This window comes from Meleagris gallopavo, chromosome 1, assembly GCF_000146605.3.
Source record: "Meleagris gallopavo isolate NT-WF06-2002-E0010 breed Aviagen turkey brand Nicholas breeding stock chromosome 1, Turkey_5.1, whole genome shotgun sequence".
Lineage (NCBI taxonomy): Eukaryota > Metazoa > Chordata > Aves > Galliformes > Phasianidae > Meleagris > Meleagris gallopavo.
Genome location: NC_015011.2, coordinates 47,774,448 through 47,792,336, shown reverse-complemented (window position 1 = coordinate 47,792,336; position 17,889 = coordinate 47,774,448). Strand labels below are relative to the sequence as shown.

The window sequence follows — 17,889 nt, the reverse complement described above, 5'->3', positions numbered from 1 at the left end:
GACATCGACGGTGAGCGCGGGGCCGGGCGGGAGCGCGGGGCTCGGTGCTGTGCCACGCGTGGGCTACGTGGGGGTGCGGGGAAGCCTCCGTGGCGCGTGTTAGCGGGTTTGAGTCATGCGCGTGACGTCACGGGGAGCAGCATGACGTCAGAGGGCAGCGGGGGGCGAAGCAGTAATCAGTGCCGATCCTAACGAGTGGCCCTGGGGAGGGCCCTGCATCCTGCATGGAATGCTTGGAGCACATCCAACGCATTATGTCCGCCCCTTACCTGCGTAGGGCCACCTGCTCGCAAAATGGCAGTGTCATCGAGTGGGAAAGTGCTGTGTCGTGTGTCCTGGGTGCGGCGTGGGGTGGTGTGGGGACAGCCCTCCTGCCACTCCTTCACCATAAAGCCCAATGCTGCCTCCATACCCGTGTACAGCCCCTGGGGTATCTGTGCCATGTGGGGTCCTGTGTGCCGGGTGTTGGGACGGGGCCAGAGGGAGCTCAAGTGGTCATCTGGGGGCAGTCGGGAGGAAGCTTTGGCTGCAGGATCTCCTTAGGCATACCCATGCATTTCTCAGTTCAAGTTCTGCAAAGCGCTGTTTTCTTGAGTGTGTTTCCCCTATTTCCCTGTGTACCTGAAATTACCCGAAGTCGGGGTGAGTCACCATCCGCATGTCCCGGTGGGGCTTCGTGGGCAGAGGATGGGCGGTGTGAGGCAGCCCTAGGTGGGAGGACGGCTCCTACTGAAGTCATGGGGCTTTTCATCCTCCTCCTCCGAGCGTGAAGATGGGATGCGGATTGGACAAATGGCAATGGGCTGAAAATATTGGATCCTGAACTCTGGGAGTGTTTCAACACTGAGTTACTGGCTACCTCTGGGGCTTCTGAAGCTGCCGCTTCCTCCTGTGCCCACTGCTGGCCTCAGAGTCCTGACCCTGTGTCCCACGGAACCAACCAGCCCAAACGTTCCCTTTTCTTCTTGCAGAGATGCTGCAGTTCGTCAGCAACCAGGCAGGGGACTTTCCAGACCTGTTTTCGGACCCTCTGTGTGGCACCTTCCAGGGTGGTGGCAGCGGTGGTGGCAGTGGCACAGGTGGTGGGGCCCTGGATGCCACACGGCCCTATGGCCAGGCCCAGCAGCCCTTCCCTCCGCCCGCCGCCTCCCCGCAGCTGCAGAGCATCCCGGTGAAGGTGCCCCCAGCCCCACAGCGCCCAGCCCCACTGCTCCAGCCCCGGCCCCAGCTCCAGCCACAGCTCCAGCAGCAGACAGTGATGATCACCCCCACCTTCAGCTCTGCGCCTCAGACCAGGATCATCCAGCAGCCCGTCCTATACCAGAACACGGCCACGAGCTTCCAAGGTAGCGTTGGGGTTGGTTGTATCCGTAGCAGAAAGCTTAGAAGGCCTCAGCACGGTGCAGTCCCTGACGTCTCTCCCTCTTTGCAGTTCTCCAGCCCCAGGTGCAGAGCCTGGTGACGTCCCCCCAGGTGCAGCCGGTCACCATCCAGCAGCAGGTGCAGGCGGTGCCGGCGCCACGTGTGCTGACACAGGCTGCCGGTGGCACCATCCAGGCACTGGCACCTGCCACAGTTCAGACGGTGGCAGCACCGCAGGTCCAGCAGGTGCCGGTAAGTGGAAGTGAAAGAGCCTGGCCCATCCACCTGGCTCTCACCTTTAGTATATATTGATAAGTGTTAGATAAGTGTTTTTTCACTAGGAACACTCCCCGCTGAAAAATTGCTCTGGTTCAACTGTATCAGGAATAACTGTATCAGGAATAGCTGTATAAGGAGTGATGTGGTGAGCAGGACTGAGGAGGTAATCCTGCCCCTGTACTCGGCACTGGTGAGACCTCACCTTGAGTACTGTGTTCAGTTTTGGGCACCTCAGTACGGAAAGGACATTGAGGTGCTGGAGCAGGTCCAAAGAAGGGCAACAAGGCTTGTGAAGGGCTTGGAGAACATGCCCTATGAGGAGAGACTGAAGGATCTGGGGCTGGTTAGTCTGGGGAAAAGGAGGCTGAGGGGAGACCTTATTGCTCTCTTCCAATATCTGGAAGGTGCTTACAGCAAGAGCGGGGCTGGTCTCTTCTCGCTAGTGACAGGTGACAGGACAAGGGGAAATGGCCTCAAGTTGTGCCAGGGTAAATTTAGGTTGGATATCAAGAAAAGCTTCTTTACAGAAAGGGTTGTGAAGTACTGGAATGGGCTCCCCAGGGAGGTGGTTGAGTCACCATCCCTGGATGTGTTTAAAGACCATTCAGATGTGGTGCTCAGGGACATGATTTAGCGGAGGGTTGTTAGAGTTAGGGTAGTATGGTTAGGTCGTGGTTGGACTTGATGATCTTTAAGGTCTTTTCCAACCTGAGTGATTCTGTGATTCTATGATTCTGTGATTCTGTTTGGGCCCTCTGTAGTGTTCTCTGTATTTGAGAGTCAGTGAGGTACTTGAAAGAGCAACAGCCAGATGTGTCACAGCAAAATAACTGTTTGTTTTGACATCCTCCCAGTTGAATCAGAGGAAGGAACTGCCGCTAGCACTGGGAGGTGCTGTGGCATAAAATCATTAAGGGTGGAAAAGATCAGTAGTATCCAACCGCCAGCCCATTCCCACCATGCCCACTGACCATGTCCTCAGTGCCACATCCACACGGTTCTGGAGCACCTCCAGGGACGGTGACTCCACCACCTCCCTGGGCAGCCTGTGCTGCTGCTGCACTGCTCTTTTGGAGAAGTTGTTTTTCCTAACATCCAACTCGAACCTCCCCTGGCACAACTTGAGGCCATTCCCTCTTGTCCGGTTGCTGTTACCCCCACCCATGTGTTGTACCCTGAGGGCTCCCCCAGCTGACACAGGGAACTTGCTACAGGCAAGGACAGAGGAATCCTTTCATCAGCTCCTTGGTGTTTTTGGGCACTGGCTTACTACTGGTCCCTGATGTCAGCACCAGTGGGTTGTCACTGCCTCTGACCACTGAGAGGAACAGAGCAGTGCGTGCCCGCTCATCCCGTCACCTCTGGCTGTTCCCTGTGCAGGTTCTGGTCCAGCCTCAGATCATCAAGACGGATTCCCTTGTGCTGACCACGCTGAAGGCGGACGGCAATCCTGTTATGGCTGCGGTGCAGAACCCAGCGCTCACCGCGCTCACCACTCCTATCCAGACCACAGCTCTGCAGGTATCACTGTTAATACTCTTCTTCCTCCCCTCAATGACGTTATTTCCTAATACAAGAAGGTTTGGTGTTTGGAGTTCTCCAATGGTGTGGATGGGAGGGGTTCCAAATGCTGCTCTAAACATGTCCAACGTGAGTAATGTGCCCCTTCTGCCAAGGCTGAGAGCACAGACTGTGCATTTTTGGCAGCCTCCCATGGCCAATAAACACAGAGCAAGGGCACGCTCCTGTTTACCTTTTTCTGGCATTACTAGGAGAGGAGTGTGACTGAAGAATTCCATGTGGTTTTTAACCTCTGTGAAAGACGCTTAAAGCTAACTGGCTCAGGATGGTGTGGATCTTTCTCCCTCCGTAGAATCCAATGGCAAAATGTTGAATGTAAAAACTAATTAAACTGCTCCTCAAAGGACATGTGCTGCAAGGGGTTAGGGTCATCATTCAAGATGGCAGCAGTGCTTCAGGGCCATGACTTATCAGCTTGGAGATGCTTGTGCCCCAAAGAGGCTTTTATCACAGCCTTGTGCATTCTGCAGAGGTCCTTCTGTTCAAATATTTACTGCTGGAGATAAGCTTGCAAGCCTGGACTTAACTTCTGTCTGCATAGCACATTGGGGTTTCTATGCCCTTGGTAGCAGCCAGACCAAAATTTTCAGTTTACATGCTGTTAGGTCTCACTTGGTCATGAAGATGAGGCTCATGTGATTGTGTCTGGCAAATACACAACCCACAAAGCATTCTGAATGCATTGAAATATGCTGGAAATTAACTGAGGAAAGATGGAAGACTTAAATTCTCTTATTTGTCAACTTCCAGCTTTAAGTGAACCTACATTCATTTCTGTAATGCCAATTAGAAAACTATATCAGAATTGAAGTCAATTCTTAGTTTGCTTGGGGCTTAATTAGTGTTGCCTGCATCAGTCTGACTTTTAGCGTAAATAACTTTTCCATAGCAACTTCTCTGATTCTGAGTGTGCTTCAGAGAACAGCTGTGCCCTTCCCAATTTTACATTACTGGTTGGAGCAGTCTAAATGATTTCCTTTGATCTGACTGTCCAAGAAGCCCCTCTGTGCAACCATTCTGGTGGAATTCACTATCATTTCTCCTGTAGTACATACTGCTTTGGCTGGGGGGAGATGGTCTGTTTATATCTAAACCATAGAATCATTAAAGTTGGAAAAGACCTGTAGAATCACCTCGTCCAACTGTAAGCCCATCCCCACCATGCCCACTAACCACATCCCTCAGTGCCACATCCACATGGCTCTGGAACAATTCCAGGGACGGTGACTCCACCATCTCTATTACATCCCATCCTGTAATTACTGTTACCTGGGAGAAGATGCCAACCCACCTTGCTACAACCTCCTTTCACGTTGTTGTAGAGAGTGATAGAAGTCCAAGCTCTTCACATCAGTGTGTACCGCTTTGCCTTAATACCTCATCTGAAGTCATTTTGTAGCTTAAAGTAGTTAAGGATCTATTTTTTCCCCTATTGAATTAATTCTAATTCAAATTAACTTCAAGCTAGAGTTTGTCTTTCCACAGTCAGAACTTCTCTAATGTTATGGGTTCAGAAGTAGCATTGCCTGTTGTAGGTCCAGTGATTTCTTCTTGCATTTGGAGATGTGGGGTAGAAGGACTCTAAAAGCAGGAAGGAGCTTTGGTCCACTTCTCTGTTTAAATTGTGGATGATCAGAACATGGTATTGGTGAAAGGGTGTTGCAGTGATGATACTCTTGGAGAAAAGAGCTTCTTTTACTGTGGGAGGCAGTGTGGATGTTTGTTCCTATGCTACTGTTCCCAGTTGCTTGTGCCAGCTAAGGAACATGGGAGAACAGGAAAACACGGTGTACCTCTTCCTTTTTGAGCTCTGTGGACTTTTCTTGATTCTACTTTTGTTTATTCTGCTTGCTCTTGGCATCATAATCTTGTCTATATTGACTGATTGCTGGTGACACTTTGCTGCGTGGTCTTTGTAGACCCTTGTTGGGAGCAATGGAACCATACTGACCACAATGCCAGTGATGATGGGACAAGAAAAGGTGCCTATCAAACAAGTTCCTGGAGGTGTCAAGCAACCAGACCCACCAAAAGAAGGAGAACGGAGAACAACTCACAACATCATTGAAAAGCGTTACCGATCCTCTATAAATGACAAGATCATTGAGCTGAAGGACCTCATCATGGGGACAGATGCCAAGGTGAAAAAATGTGCAATGAGAGCGAATGTGGTGTCAGGAATACTTGTGTCCTCAGGTGCTCGTTGCTCTATTGGATGGGGCAGATGGATACAGACTGCTGTTAGGAGTATGCACATGCATGTTGCAATAAGATAAAATTTAAAACAGAGTCTTCTTGCACAGAGCTTTCCAATTTGATTCCAGTAAATATTGAGATGTATTGAAGCCACCTTGGACCATGTTTGACCTGTGCTGTTTGCTTTACGTCATGCTGGCAGCCTTTGCTGGAAGCATGTATTTTCATGGGAATGGAGGAGGGACTGAGTAGGGGAGATAACTAATTATGTCAATTAAATGGTGAACCCTGGTTAACTGACAGCAGCTTGCTCCATCATCCTGGAAAAGAGCCATTCACTTCATTTCAAAACTAAGATACTTTCAAAAGACTATTTCTGACTGAAGTCAAGACATGAACTGTTGTAATTGGGATGTTAATCAGTTTTCATTGTACTATTTTTATAAAAATGTTGAGAGATCTCAGATAGAAGGACTCAAGCTCTGTTGCCCAGTCCTTATGTGTCTTCCAAAGTGGGATACTTCGGCGCAGAACATGTCCTACTATTCATTTCCTTTTGCTCATGCCAGGAAGTCCCTCTATACCCTGCTGTTTGTATCCCTTCTGTAATATGTAGAGTTGTGGTATCCCTATGAGCAAGAGTGACCCTGGAAGCACGTAGTACAAACTGCTTTCTGTGTGTCTTAATTCCTTGCAGATGCACAAGTCTGGAGTCCTGAGAAAAGCCATTGATTACATCAAATACCTGCAGCAGGCCAACCATAAGCTGAGACAGGAGAACATGGTTCTGAAGCTGGCTAACCAGAAAAACAGTAAGTTGTGAGTCTGTGCAGGAAGGAAGTGGTCTGCATGGATGGAGGCTGCCTCTTTCTGTTCTTTGTCATTGGCAGAGGTTGATAGGTGCATGCTGCATTGGGGGTGACCTGTGTTCTGAGCAGGACTGGCAGGGTATAGGATTGAGAGATGTGTACATGAATGTGTTCTGATTCTTGCAGAACTGTTGAAGGGCATTGACCTAAGCAGTCTGGTTGACAATGACGCGGACCTGAAGATAGATGACTTCAACCAGAATGTTCTTCTGATGTCTCCTCCCGCCTCTGATTCGGGATCACAGGCTGGCTTCTCCCCCTATTCCATTGATTCAGAGCCAGGAAGCCCACTCCTTGATGATGCAAAGGTATTTCTGACTTGATTTGTCAGATTTAGAGTTATTTGAGGGCCACAGTTTGTGTTCTCATAATTCTCAAGAATGGAGCCAGCAGACATCGGGCAAGCAGAGCTGTAGGAGTCAGGCATATATTGTAAGGATGAGGAAGCTGCATGGGAGTGTTTTATTTACTTATTTTGAATGAGTAAGGCTACTTCCTGAGCTGTATTATTTGAGCCATGCCTTAGCTGCTGGAACTGAAGTGCTTAGACTTCAGTACCAGTAGGTTCTCTATAGACTCATTGCCCAGAGAAGTGGTAGATGCCCCGTCCTTGGAGACACCCAAGGTCAGGCTGGAGGGGCTCTGAGCACCCTGATTGAGCTGTAGGTGTCCCTGGTCATTGCAGGGAAGTTGAACTGGATGGGCTTTAAGGGTACCTTCCAACTCAAACGAGACTATGATTCTCATGGGGAATGTTCATGACCCAAATTGCCCGTGGCTTTCAAGAGATAGATATGTTCTATGAATAAAGTAGGAGAACGTGGAAAAGGATGGTGATCTCAGCTGTGGGTAGCAAGACTGTAAGTAACTGCAGTTACAGCAATCTGTTGACTGCCTTTAGCTAATGGGTTTGGAAGAAATGAGTCCTCTTGGAGGCCCTCAGAGAAGAAGTTAGTCCTGGCATAAAGCATGGTTCCAGTCAGTGGTAACTAACGTGACTGGGAGCAGGATGAAGGTGAAGACACTTGAGTACTTGAGCCTGACCTTACTAAGCAAGGAAAAGCTCCGCTGGAGTTCTTACTGATCATGATCTTAAATTTTAAAACTTAATTTTTAAAAGTTTAAAACTCTTTCCTTCTACATTAGCATTTTCTGTTTTATGGAATGTTAAGCAGTCTTTGTTTTTTCTTCTCTCCACTCCACTTAACCTTTGAAGGTTAAGGATGAACCTGACTCTTCTCCTGTGGCTCTTGGCATGGTGGACCGCTCCCGAATCCTCCTGTGTGCCCTGACATTCCTGTGCCTCTCCTTCAATCCTTTGACATCCCTTCTGGATGCCAGAGGGAGCCCAGAGTCTGACAGCCTCACGCGCCATGGCTCTGGCAGGAGCATGCTGACCATTGAGTCAGGTAAAGAGTTGGGGTGATGTGAGTTGGGATCTCTTTGAGGCATCATTGCAAGGGAATTGAATTAGATGGCCTTCAGAGGTCCCTTCCAACTTCAAGGATTCTATGATCTTCACCTTTTATTTGTTTTAAGGCAGCTTAACTGATTTTTGTAACTTATTAAGCTGCAGATGAAGAATTATTTCAGAAACATTGCTGCTATATGTTTAAACTGTTTAGCTTAATGTACTTATTCCATACTGTCAGTAGTTTAGAGGACGGCTCAACTAAAGATGAGCTCAGGGGATTCTGTAGGTGTGTTCTCACTTAGCCAGCTGGTCGACGTACTTCCTCATTGTTGCTTTGTACACCTAATTAAGGCTGGAAAATGACCCTGAGGTATTGAATACCAATGGGTGTATCCAATAGCTTTCCTAGAACATCTTGCATTAAGATTATTTTAGAAGCGCTGACTCAGGTTTTGTAAATCAGCCTTGTGAAAACAACTATTTCAGTTAGGTTGGGAATGTTGTGGCTTGGCGTTGATGAAGAGCTGTTGATGCAAGAGCTGTTTCCCAGTAAAATGCAGCCTTTGCAAAACTTGATATTACAAGTGGCAAACAGAGCCGTATATCCTTGTCGGTCTGGGCTCGTTCTATTGCAGTGTTTTCAGTGTCGGGATCAACGTCTCCCTTTTCTTTCGGGGTGTCTGTTCCAGATGCAGGTGGATGGTTTGGCTGGATGATGCCCACACTGATCCTGTGGCTCGTGAACGGTGTGATAGTCCTCAGCGTGTTCGTGAAGCTCCTCGTGCACGGAGAGCCAGTGACCCGGCTGCACTCGAGGTCATCAGTTGCGTTCTGGAGGCACCGCAAGCAGGCAGACCTGGATCTGGCACGGGTAGGGCTACCTCCTTGCTTTGCATCACATGCGTCTCGTAGGAGGAGGTGTAGGAAAAGTGGCCTAACGAGATGGTGCCTTGGCAAGTGTGTGGTATTTCTGGATTGTATCCAGTCTGATTTGCAGAGAAGTTGGTGGTGCTGGCTTGTCTTGAGCAGATTGCTGTCCTCCCTCAGCCTGAATTAGTGAGCTCTGTCCTTGTGCCTCGCTGTTGCATCTTGCAGCAATCCTTGGAAGCAGGGTATTGGTTTGTGTCCCAGTCCTGGCCACTGCTGCTGGCAAACTATGCTCAAGGGTGTCTTTTTGTAACATGAGCTTGTCCTGATGGTAGCTCAGCGGAAGCTACCAGGTGGCTGCTATTATAGGTTTCATGCCAGTCCTCATGGTGCCTGGGTGGTGGAATCTTTAGAATCACAGAATGGTTGGGTCAGAAGGGACTTCAAAGCCCACCCAGTCCCACCCCATGCCGTGTGCAGGGCTGCCCAGAGCCCCATCCAACCTGGCCTTGAGTCTCCAGGGATGGGGCACCCACAGCTCTGGGCACCTGGGCCAGCACCCTCACCGCCCTCTGAATAAATAATTTCTCCCTAACACCTAACCTGAATGTCCCCTCTTTTAGTTTAAGGCCATTCCCACCTGTTCTGTCACTCTTAGGCCATGTGAAAAGTAGATCTCCTTCATGTTTATAATCTCAAGTACTGGAAGGCTGCAATGAGGTCTCCCTGGCTAAACGAGTCTAACTGGAATGGGTGTTTGCTGCATCCCCCTGTCCTCCAGCTCTTTTCCATTGTTGAGGCAGCATTTCAGTTCTGACATGGGCACTCTGAAGCTTCTGCCTTGTCTGAGAAGGCAGGAGCTGCTTTCAGCTGGTGCCAGTGTGTCTCCCAGCTGTTGCAGCCATTGCAGGACCCAGCTCTTGTGTCAAATGTGATGTGCTGGGCCAAATTCAGTGTGAGTATCCTAAATTCTGACTTTCCTCATCTGAAGCTCTTACCATAGGTTACTCGTTACTTTGTCTTGCTCATAGTGGTGAGGAGGTCCCAGAGCATCTCTCTGGTTGTGCTCTTTGTTGTGTAACCTTTCACCACAATGTTTGCAGGGGGATTTTGCTGCGGCAGCATCAAACCTGCAGACCTGTCTGTCGGTCCTGGGCCGAGCGCTGCCGGCCTCCCGCCTGGACCTGGCCTGCAGCCTCTCCTGGAACGTCATCCGCTACAGCCTGCAGAAGCTGGCACTGGTGCGGTGGCTGCTGAAGAGGACCTCTCACCAGTGGCGGGCCAGAGAGGCCACTGCGGGCTCTGAGGACGAGGCCAAGACCAGCGCACGGGATGCAGCTCTGGCCTACCACAAGCTCCATCAGCTCCACATCACAGGTAGGGCAGAGGCGGTAGAGCTTGAAAAGTGGGCCTACAATATCCTTATGAGGTTCAGCAAGGCCAAGTGCAAGGTGCTGCATTTGGATCTGTGCAGCTCCAGACATGAGTACAGACTGGGAGAAGAACTCGCTGGGAGCAGCCCTGTGGAGAGGCACTTGGGGGATTTCTGGTGAATGAGAAGCTCAGTGTGAGCCAGCAGTGTGTGCTTGCACCCAGAAGACCAGCAGTATCTTGGGTTGCATCAAAAGAGAGGTGGCCTACAGGTCAAGGGAAGGGATTGTCCCCATCTGCTCTGCCTTTGTGAGGCCCTGCGCAGACTTGGGACCTCAGCTTGGAAAAGATACAGAACTGCTGGAATGTGTCAAGAGGAGGCAATGAAGATGCTCGGAGGGCTGGAGCACCTCTCCTACAAAGACTAGCTGAGGGAGCTGGGCTTGTTCAGCCTGGAGAAGAGAAGGCTGCAGGGAGACCTCATTGCAGCCTTCCAGTGCTTGAGAGGAGTTTGTACACAGGAGACTGACTATATATAGGTTGTAATAGGACAAGGGGGAATGATCTTAAACTAAAAGAGGAGTGATTTAGGTTAGATGTTAGAGAGAAATAATTTACTTATAGAGCAGTGAGGTGCTTGCATAGGCTGCCTAGAGAGCTGTGGGTGCTCCATCCCTCGAGGTTCAAGGCCAGATTGGATGGAGCCCTGGGCAGCCTGAGCTGGTGAGTCCTGGGGTGGGACTGGGTGGACTCTGAAGTCCCTTCCAACCCAACCATTCTGTGATTCTATGATAAGAATGGCTGAAGCAACTGCAGTGTCACCTTACATGTCCATGAGTCTGCAGAGGTGGCTTAGAGGCTGTCCCATGCAGCCTTTGATAGAATCCAGCCATTTTTCACTGCTGTTTCTTGTTTCTTTTCTGTCACTTGGGAATGCAATGTGAAAGCAGAGGCCAGGGTTAATTGTTGGAGAAAAATCAAATTTGTGAAGCTGTGTGAAGCGCAGATGGCCAGTTGGTGTTGATGTGCTTTGAAAACCTCGGCATGTGCACGTGTACTGAGGAAGTGCTTGAATGTTCCTTGTGAACGGTTGTTTTTGCTGCCTCCCTGGCAAACTAATTTGCAATTTTAATAGGCTACAAGTACATCAGAAATCCAAGCTCAACTTCCTTCTGCTTAATTTTGTTGTGTGAACTGTAGTTACACCATCTTAGCTGGGGTTGTCTGCCTAGGACGATTTCCCAGCAAGTCATGTTACTACAGAGTAGCAGGTGCTGCCATGTCTCAGGTTAACCCTTCTTCTCTCCTGTTGGTGCAGGTAAACTCCCCTCCAGCTCTGCTTACTCCGGTTTGCACATGGCCCTGTGTGCTGTCAATCTGGCTGAGTGTGCTGAAGAAAAGATCCCACCCAGCACAATGGCTGAAATCCACCTGACGGCCGCAGTTGGCTTGAAGACCCGCTGTGGGGGCAAGCTGGGCTTCCTGGCGGTGAGTCACAGTGTTCTCTACCACTGCAGCTCCATGCAGAGCTCTGGGAAAGGCTGCAAGCTTGGCAGTTCTGGGGTCTGTAGTTATGGTGCGTGGTGGTCTGACTTCCCCTGGGTGCCTCTCCTTTCCTCAGAGCTACTTCCTAAGCCAGGCGCAGAGCCTGTGCAGCTCGGAGCGCAGCGCCATCCCTGACTCACTGCGTTGGCTTTGCCACCCTCTGGGACAGAAGTTCTTTGTGGAGCGAAGCTGGACGGTGAAGTCTGCTACCAAGGAGAGCCTGTACTGCACCCAAAGGAACCCTGGTGAGAGCTGCTTGTGCTCTGGGCATGGGGTTGCCTGCACTTTGTCCTGGGAGCTTCCACTTCGGTGCTTTCTGGCACCAAAGCTGGTGTCTTGGAGAGCGTTCTCCTGCATCTTCATGTGGTCTCATTGAGCGGTTGGAAGGTGCCTCCAGGACTGCAGGAGCTGGCTCTGCCCTGCATATGTCATCTGTTCCTGTCTGGGGTGACCCTGGGGGGTGATGGAGCGTAGCCTCCCCAGAGCATTATCCTTGCTGTTCTACTGGGTGGCTAAAGTATCTCAGGGATGTTTAGCCTTGGGCTGCAGCTGTATACAGCTGATAATTAGAACGGTGATTTAAAAGGCTCTGAAAACTCAGTCTTCAGAAGATTTTGCAGTAATTCCTCAGGAGTTTCCCTCTACTGCTCTTCCTCTCACTCTTAAAGTTCAGATTTTCATGTCTGTATCAGGAGGGGGCTATTGCTGTAGGTAAGAAAATTGTGTTGGATTCGTTCTTTTCCTTTCTCTGTAGCGGATCCCATAGCACAAGTTCATCAGGCGTTTTGTGAGAACCTGCTGGAGAGAGCAGTGGATTCCCTTGTGAAGCCTCAGGCTAGGAAAGAGGTGGTGGGACAAGAGGAGGACGAACCGTGGTAAGTTCCAGTGCTGGGGGTAGCTGTAGATTCTGAAGCAGAGCTGATGGTCACTGAGTGATCTGAGGCAAATGTACAGGTTAGTCTTTAACCAGGACTTGGAATGGCCCCATAGAGCTAACCACCACAGCATGTCAGAAGGGTGAGCTTTGCCTCTTCATATGACAACCGCTGAAGTCTCAGGTGCAATTCTGGCTGTTGTCAGATGTAGTGGGCGTTTCTGGTGCCAGCTGGCATGGTACCCATCGATTCCTAAACCGATTGGCACGTTCTCTGCTGAGAATGCAATGTTCAGGGACACTAAAATTAGCGTGCCACTATCGCTTCAGTTGACCAAAGTGTGTGCAGGGTCATAAGGCCTTGGCATGTTGCAGAGTGACCCAGCTGCCTTCCTGTGTTATGCATTCTTGTAACCAAACGAAGCATCGCATGTATTGGCCGTGAAAGTCCATGTGTTGCTCTGTGCGTCCCAAAATAGTGCAGGTGAATGCCTGAGGTGGGAAGGTTCCTTAGTGGTGTCTCCTGGCTGGAAGGACCGGCTTTCCTAATGCAGGGAGCTGTTTCTTCCCCCTCTAGGGGAAGGAGCTCTAGATCCTGCTCTGTAGCATGTCCAAGGAAATTAGATCACTGCCACACTGTCACTTGCATTCATATATATTTGCATATATGCAAATAGTCACTTGCAAAAACATTCTTCAGCTTCTTCTGGAGGCAGTGACTGAAAAGGAGCCTGTAATCAACTCATAACATATGTCCATCAGCAGATTTAAAGCACTGGAGGGGATGCTGGCGGCTTCTGCTCAGTGTCTGTAGAACATGGGGTGCTGACTAAGTGCTAACATGGATCATCTTTCGCTTGAAATCTGTATTACATGGGTTAATCTGCTTTGTGGTATATGCAGAGTGGTCCCTCCTTAGAGAGTGGTGCCACCTTTCGTGAAGGACTTGGGCACAGCTTGCTCCCCTGTCCCTTAATTATGGAGCAAAAACCTTGACAAAGGTCCACTGTAAGTCCCAACATCTCTGTAGCTGTGGTGCAGGTCCTGCAAGGTGCACACAGGCAGATGTGGTGGTACTCCTCAAACTGATCCTGTCCTCCCACTCTCTGGAGGTCTCTTCAGGTCTGACAGTGTTGTGATACCGGTAGAGCCTGAAGTTTCTGCCTCCACCCTCTGCTGTAACGGGCAACCTTGTTTAAAGACATGTTATGACTGATCAGAAATGCCTCCAGGCCTTGGTGCCTCCTTCTTGATGGCACAGTGAAGCTCTGCCTTGCTTCTTGTTTCAGTGAGTTCTCCAGCGCGATGGAATACCTGAAATTGCTCAACTCTTTCCTGGACTCAATGGGAAGTGGAGCACCACCCTTTGCCAGCAGTTCTATGCTGAAATCAGCCCTGGGTAAGTCTGACTGAGCTGAAACTCCACTAGCTGCAGGAAGTGCTGCTGCCACGTGTCTCCCCAGATTTCAAGCTCCAGGCCTGGCTGAAATGCAGTCTGTAGTGGTGGAGGGATGTTTGGCCATGGAGCAGCACTCCCTGATGCACAGTGAGGGGAGGAGCACAACCTGTAAACAAGTGGTGGGGAATTCATCTCGCTTGGTGTTGGATGTAGATGGCGTCTGGCCATTCATTGGGATGCTGCTGATGCTCCTCAAAATGCATAGAGCAAACACAGTGGGGAAACTGAATATCCCTTTTTCTAGGGATGCCTTTCAGTTGGAAGGGAAGTCTTGTATTTGAGTCAATACTGCCATGAAACTTAAAGATAGCTCTGGGCAGCAGGTTGTGTATCCTTCGGCCATAGGTTGACTTTGGGATGTTCTGGGTAGAACACTGAATAACAGAGGAGTTAATGGATTGGGGTGGTGAGTGCAGAGCCTTGTCAGGATGGGTGTCACGGTGTTTCTAGAGAAGCAGATAGAGTGAGTTCTGACTGTAGCGAGGTGAGGTTGGCCTCTTCTCCCAGGTGACAGCAATAGAATCAGAGGGAACGGCCTCAAGTTGTGACAGGTAAGGTTCGGGTTGGATATTAGGAAAAAATTCTTCTCAGAAAGAGCGGTGCTGCACTGGCACAGGGGGGTAGTAGAGTTACCATCCCTGGAGGTGTTCCAGAACCATGTGGATGTGGCACTGAGGACATGGTCAGTGGGGATGGGCTTATGGTTGGACTGGGTGATCTTAGAGGTTTTTCCAGCCTTAATGGGTTCTGTGGTTCTAACCCTTGACTCCATTCTTGTAGGCCCAGATGTGGTGTGCAGGTGGTGGTCGGCAGCAGTCGCTATGGCCATTGGTTGGCTCAGAGGGGATGACACAGCTGTGAGGTCACGTTTCAGCGAAGTGGAGCGCCTGCCAAAGTCCCTGGAGATGTCTGAGTGCGTAATGCTGCTCCTCAACTCCCACTCTTCCTTCTCTAGGCTGCAGCCTATGCTGTGCAGCTATGGGCTCCCTGTGTGCTGAGGGTGGGCTTCTAAGAAAGATGGCGGGAGATTTTTTTTATATAGGCTCATGTAGTGATAGAACATGGGGTAATGGCTTCAAACACAAGGAGGGTAGGTTTAGGTGAGAAATAAGGAAGAAATTCCTCCTTATGGAGTGGAGCAGGTGACACTAACTTATTACTTGAAAGCAGGGCTCTTTCTCTTCCAGGAATGCCCTGGTGAAAGCCACCTTCCACCTGTGCAAAGCTATGCAGGCCTCACTGTCATCAAAGGCGGACGGGCAGCAGAGCTCGCTGGGTCACTGTGAGAGGGCCAGCAGCCACCTGTGGAACAGCCTCAACATGAGCAGTGGTGCCTCCAGCACTCCCCTCAGCAATGTAAGGGCTGCGTACTGCAGGCGGCGTGTGATCCGTTGTGGCCTGGTTGTGTCTGTTTTTTCCACTCTTCTTGAGTCTGATAGGAATATGGGGGATGCTTTCACCCTTTCCTTCTAAAGGGCATTGGCATTTTTTTCTATCCCTGCTGTACAGAGGAGCAGTGCTGCAGGTGCTGTCGTTTCCTTCCAGTACCTGCCACCTCTTCTCTGCTGTGTTTCATTTTTTGACCACTTTGGCCTGTGGAAAACCTCCATCTCTGTCAAGCCAGAGGCAGCTGCTGCCACCGGTGAGAAGGGACCTCATTATGTCAGGGCCACTCCATTTCAGGCAGCATCAGAACCCTCTCCTGCATAAGTAGGATGGTGCTGTGCTATTCCTGAGGATGTGTGTTGCTTGTTTCTCTTCTCTCCAGGATCACCTCAAGCTGGAGCTTCCCTGCACAGCTCATGGGGACAGCTCATGTCCCTGTCATTCCTGGGTGGCAGCTGTAGTGCATTGTAGTTGCATTGCATGTGCTGGCAGTAACTGTGCAATGTTCCTGCAGTGCAGTACAGAGGCGCTTTCCATTCGACAGAGCAGGTACTCTCCGAAGGGCAGCTGGAACAGCAAGCATTGCTAGGGGGCAGCAGCAGATGGGGAAAAGGGATTTGGTGAGCTTTGTAGCGCTTCTGTGCTCCTCGCCTGGTGCTGAGCGGTGTCTGCTCTGTGGCTCCCGCAGGTGATCCAGCTGCTGGCCTGTGACCTGCTGCTGTCCCTCCGCACCAGCCTGTGGCAGAAGCAGGCGAGCAGCAGCCAGGCGCTGGGTGAGACCTACCACGCCTCACCCTCTGAGCTCACTGGCTTCCAGCGCGACCTCGGCAGCCTGCGCAAGCTGGCCCACAGTTTCAGGCCTGCATACCGCAAGGTGAGCTTTGGCCCTTGCTCCTAGCAGAGGAGTGGGGAAGGAAAGAGCGGAGCACCACCTCCGTCTGCTCTTCTATTTTCTGCCCTCTTTCTGGTGGTTCAGCCTTCTCCCTTTCCAGGTTGTTCAGTTACATGTCAAAAGCAATTTTTGCTTCTTCTTTTTTTTTTTCCCCCAACCTTTTCTGTCTTTCCTCCCTCTTGTCCTGACCTGCAAATTGCAGGCAGGTGGATGTGGGCTCTGCTTGTTGTCAGGGTGTCAGCACTGTGCTGCTGACACAGCTGAGAGCTGCCTCCAGCCTACCCTTAACCACCCACCCTACTGTCCCACCAGGTCTTCCTTCACGAAGCTACCGTGCGCCTGATGGCAGGGGCCAGCCCTACCCGCACCCACCAGCTGCTGGAACACAGTCTCAGGCGCCGCACAACCCAGAGCAGCAAGCAAGGTCAGCATGGGGAGCTGCATTTGGTCGTGGCTATTGGGTGTTGTGGAGAGCCAGCCAGGAGTTGGTATCGGGGCCCATCCTGTTTAGTGTCTTTATTGATTATTTGGATGAGGAGATTGAGTGCGCCCTCAGTAAGTTTGTAGACAACACTAACTTGGGAGGAAGTGTCAATCTGCCTGAGGGTAGGAAGGCACTACAGAGGAACCTGGACAGGCTGGATCTCTGGGCTGAGCCAGTGGGATAAAGTTCAACAAGACCAAGTGCTGGGTCCTGCATTTCGGTCGCTCCATGCAACTCTACAGGCTTGGGGCAGAATAGATGGAAAGCTACGTGGAGGAAAAGGATCTGGGGGTATTGGTTAATGCTCAGCTACACACAAGCCCGCAGTGTACCCAGGTGGCCAAGAAGGCCAATGGCATCCTGGCTTGTATCAGCAATAGTGCAGCCAGTAGGAGCAGAGGTGACCATCCCTCTGTACTTGGCACTGCTGTGTTAAGTTTTGGACCCCTCACTAAAAGAAGAACATGGAGGCTCTGGAGTTGTGTCCAGAGTAGGGCAGCAGAGCTGTGAGGGGTCTGGAGCATGAGTCTGATGTGGAGCAGCTGAGGGAACTGGGGTTGTTCAGTCTGGAGAAGAGCTCAGGGGAGACCTTGTCTCCCTTTACAACAACCTGAAGGGAGGTTGTGGTGAAGTGGAGGTCAGCCTCTACTCACGATAACAGCAATAGGACAAGAGGGAACGGGCTGAAGTTATGCTAGGGGAGGTTCAGGCTGGACACTAGGAACAATTTTTTCTCCAAAAGAGCAGTGCTGCAATGGCACGGGTTACCCAGGGAGGTTGTGGAGTCACCATCCCTGGAGGTGTTCAAGCGAAGGGTAGATGTGGCATTGAGGACATGGTTTAGTGGGCAATACTGGTGGTAGTTGGGTGGTTGGGCCAGATGATATTATTGGTCTTTTCCAGTGTTAATGATTCTGTGATCACCACCATAGCTGGGACTCTGCAAAAGGCGTTCCCTGGGGTGAGCAGCTCCTGTAGCTCTTTTCTGGTTGCAGGGGAGCTGGACACACTGCCAGGGCAGAGGGAAAGAGCCACCGCCATCCTGCTGGCCTGCCGCCACCTCCCACTCTCTTTCCTGTCCTCACCCAGCCAGCGTGCTGTCCTGCTGGCTGAGGCTGCACGCACGCTGGAGAAGGTTGGGGACAAGCGCTCATGCAACGACTGCCAGCAGATGATTGTCAAGCTGAGTGGGGGCACAGCCATCGCTGCCTCCTAACACCCCGCCAGACCGCAGCCTGGACTTCCTCCATGTTGAAGAAGGAAGGGGGGAATAAATGCAAGGAAAAAAGAGAGGGAGGGAAAAAGAAAAA

The 17,889-nt window shown here is 50.7% G+C and overlaps 1 protein-coding gene across 1 annotated transcript; it reads left to right on the top strand.

The window, feature by feature from the left end:
• Positions 1–922: 922 nt before the first annotated feature.
• On the top strand, positions 923–17,889 carry SREBF2 (sterol regulatory element binding transcription factor 2; the record flags this gene model as incomplete). The annotated part of the gene is made up of 18 exons (XM_010710381.2): positions 923–1,346; positions 1,433–1,614; positions 3,022–3,162; positions 5,142–5,363; positions 6,116–6,230; positions 6,414–6,595; positions 7,504–7,696; positions 8,391–8,572; positions 9,672–9,945; positions 11,258–11,427; positions 11,561–11,729; positions 12,239–12,359; positions 13,648–13,757; positions 14,598–14,730; positions 15,005–15,173; positions 15,892–16,077; positions 16,408–16,519; positions 17,575–17,889. Coding segments are annotated over 18 exons (3,306 nt in total), but the record flags the coding sequence as incomplete, so codon positions are not given.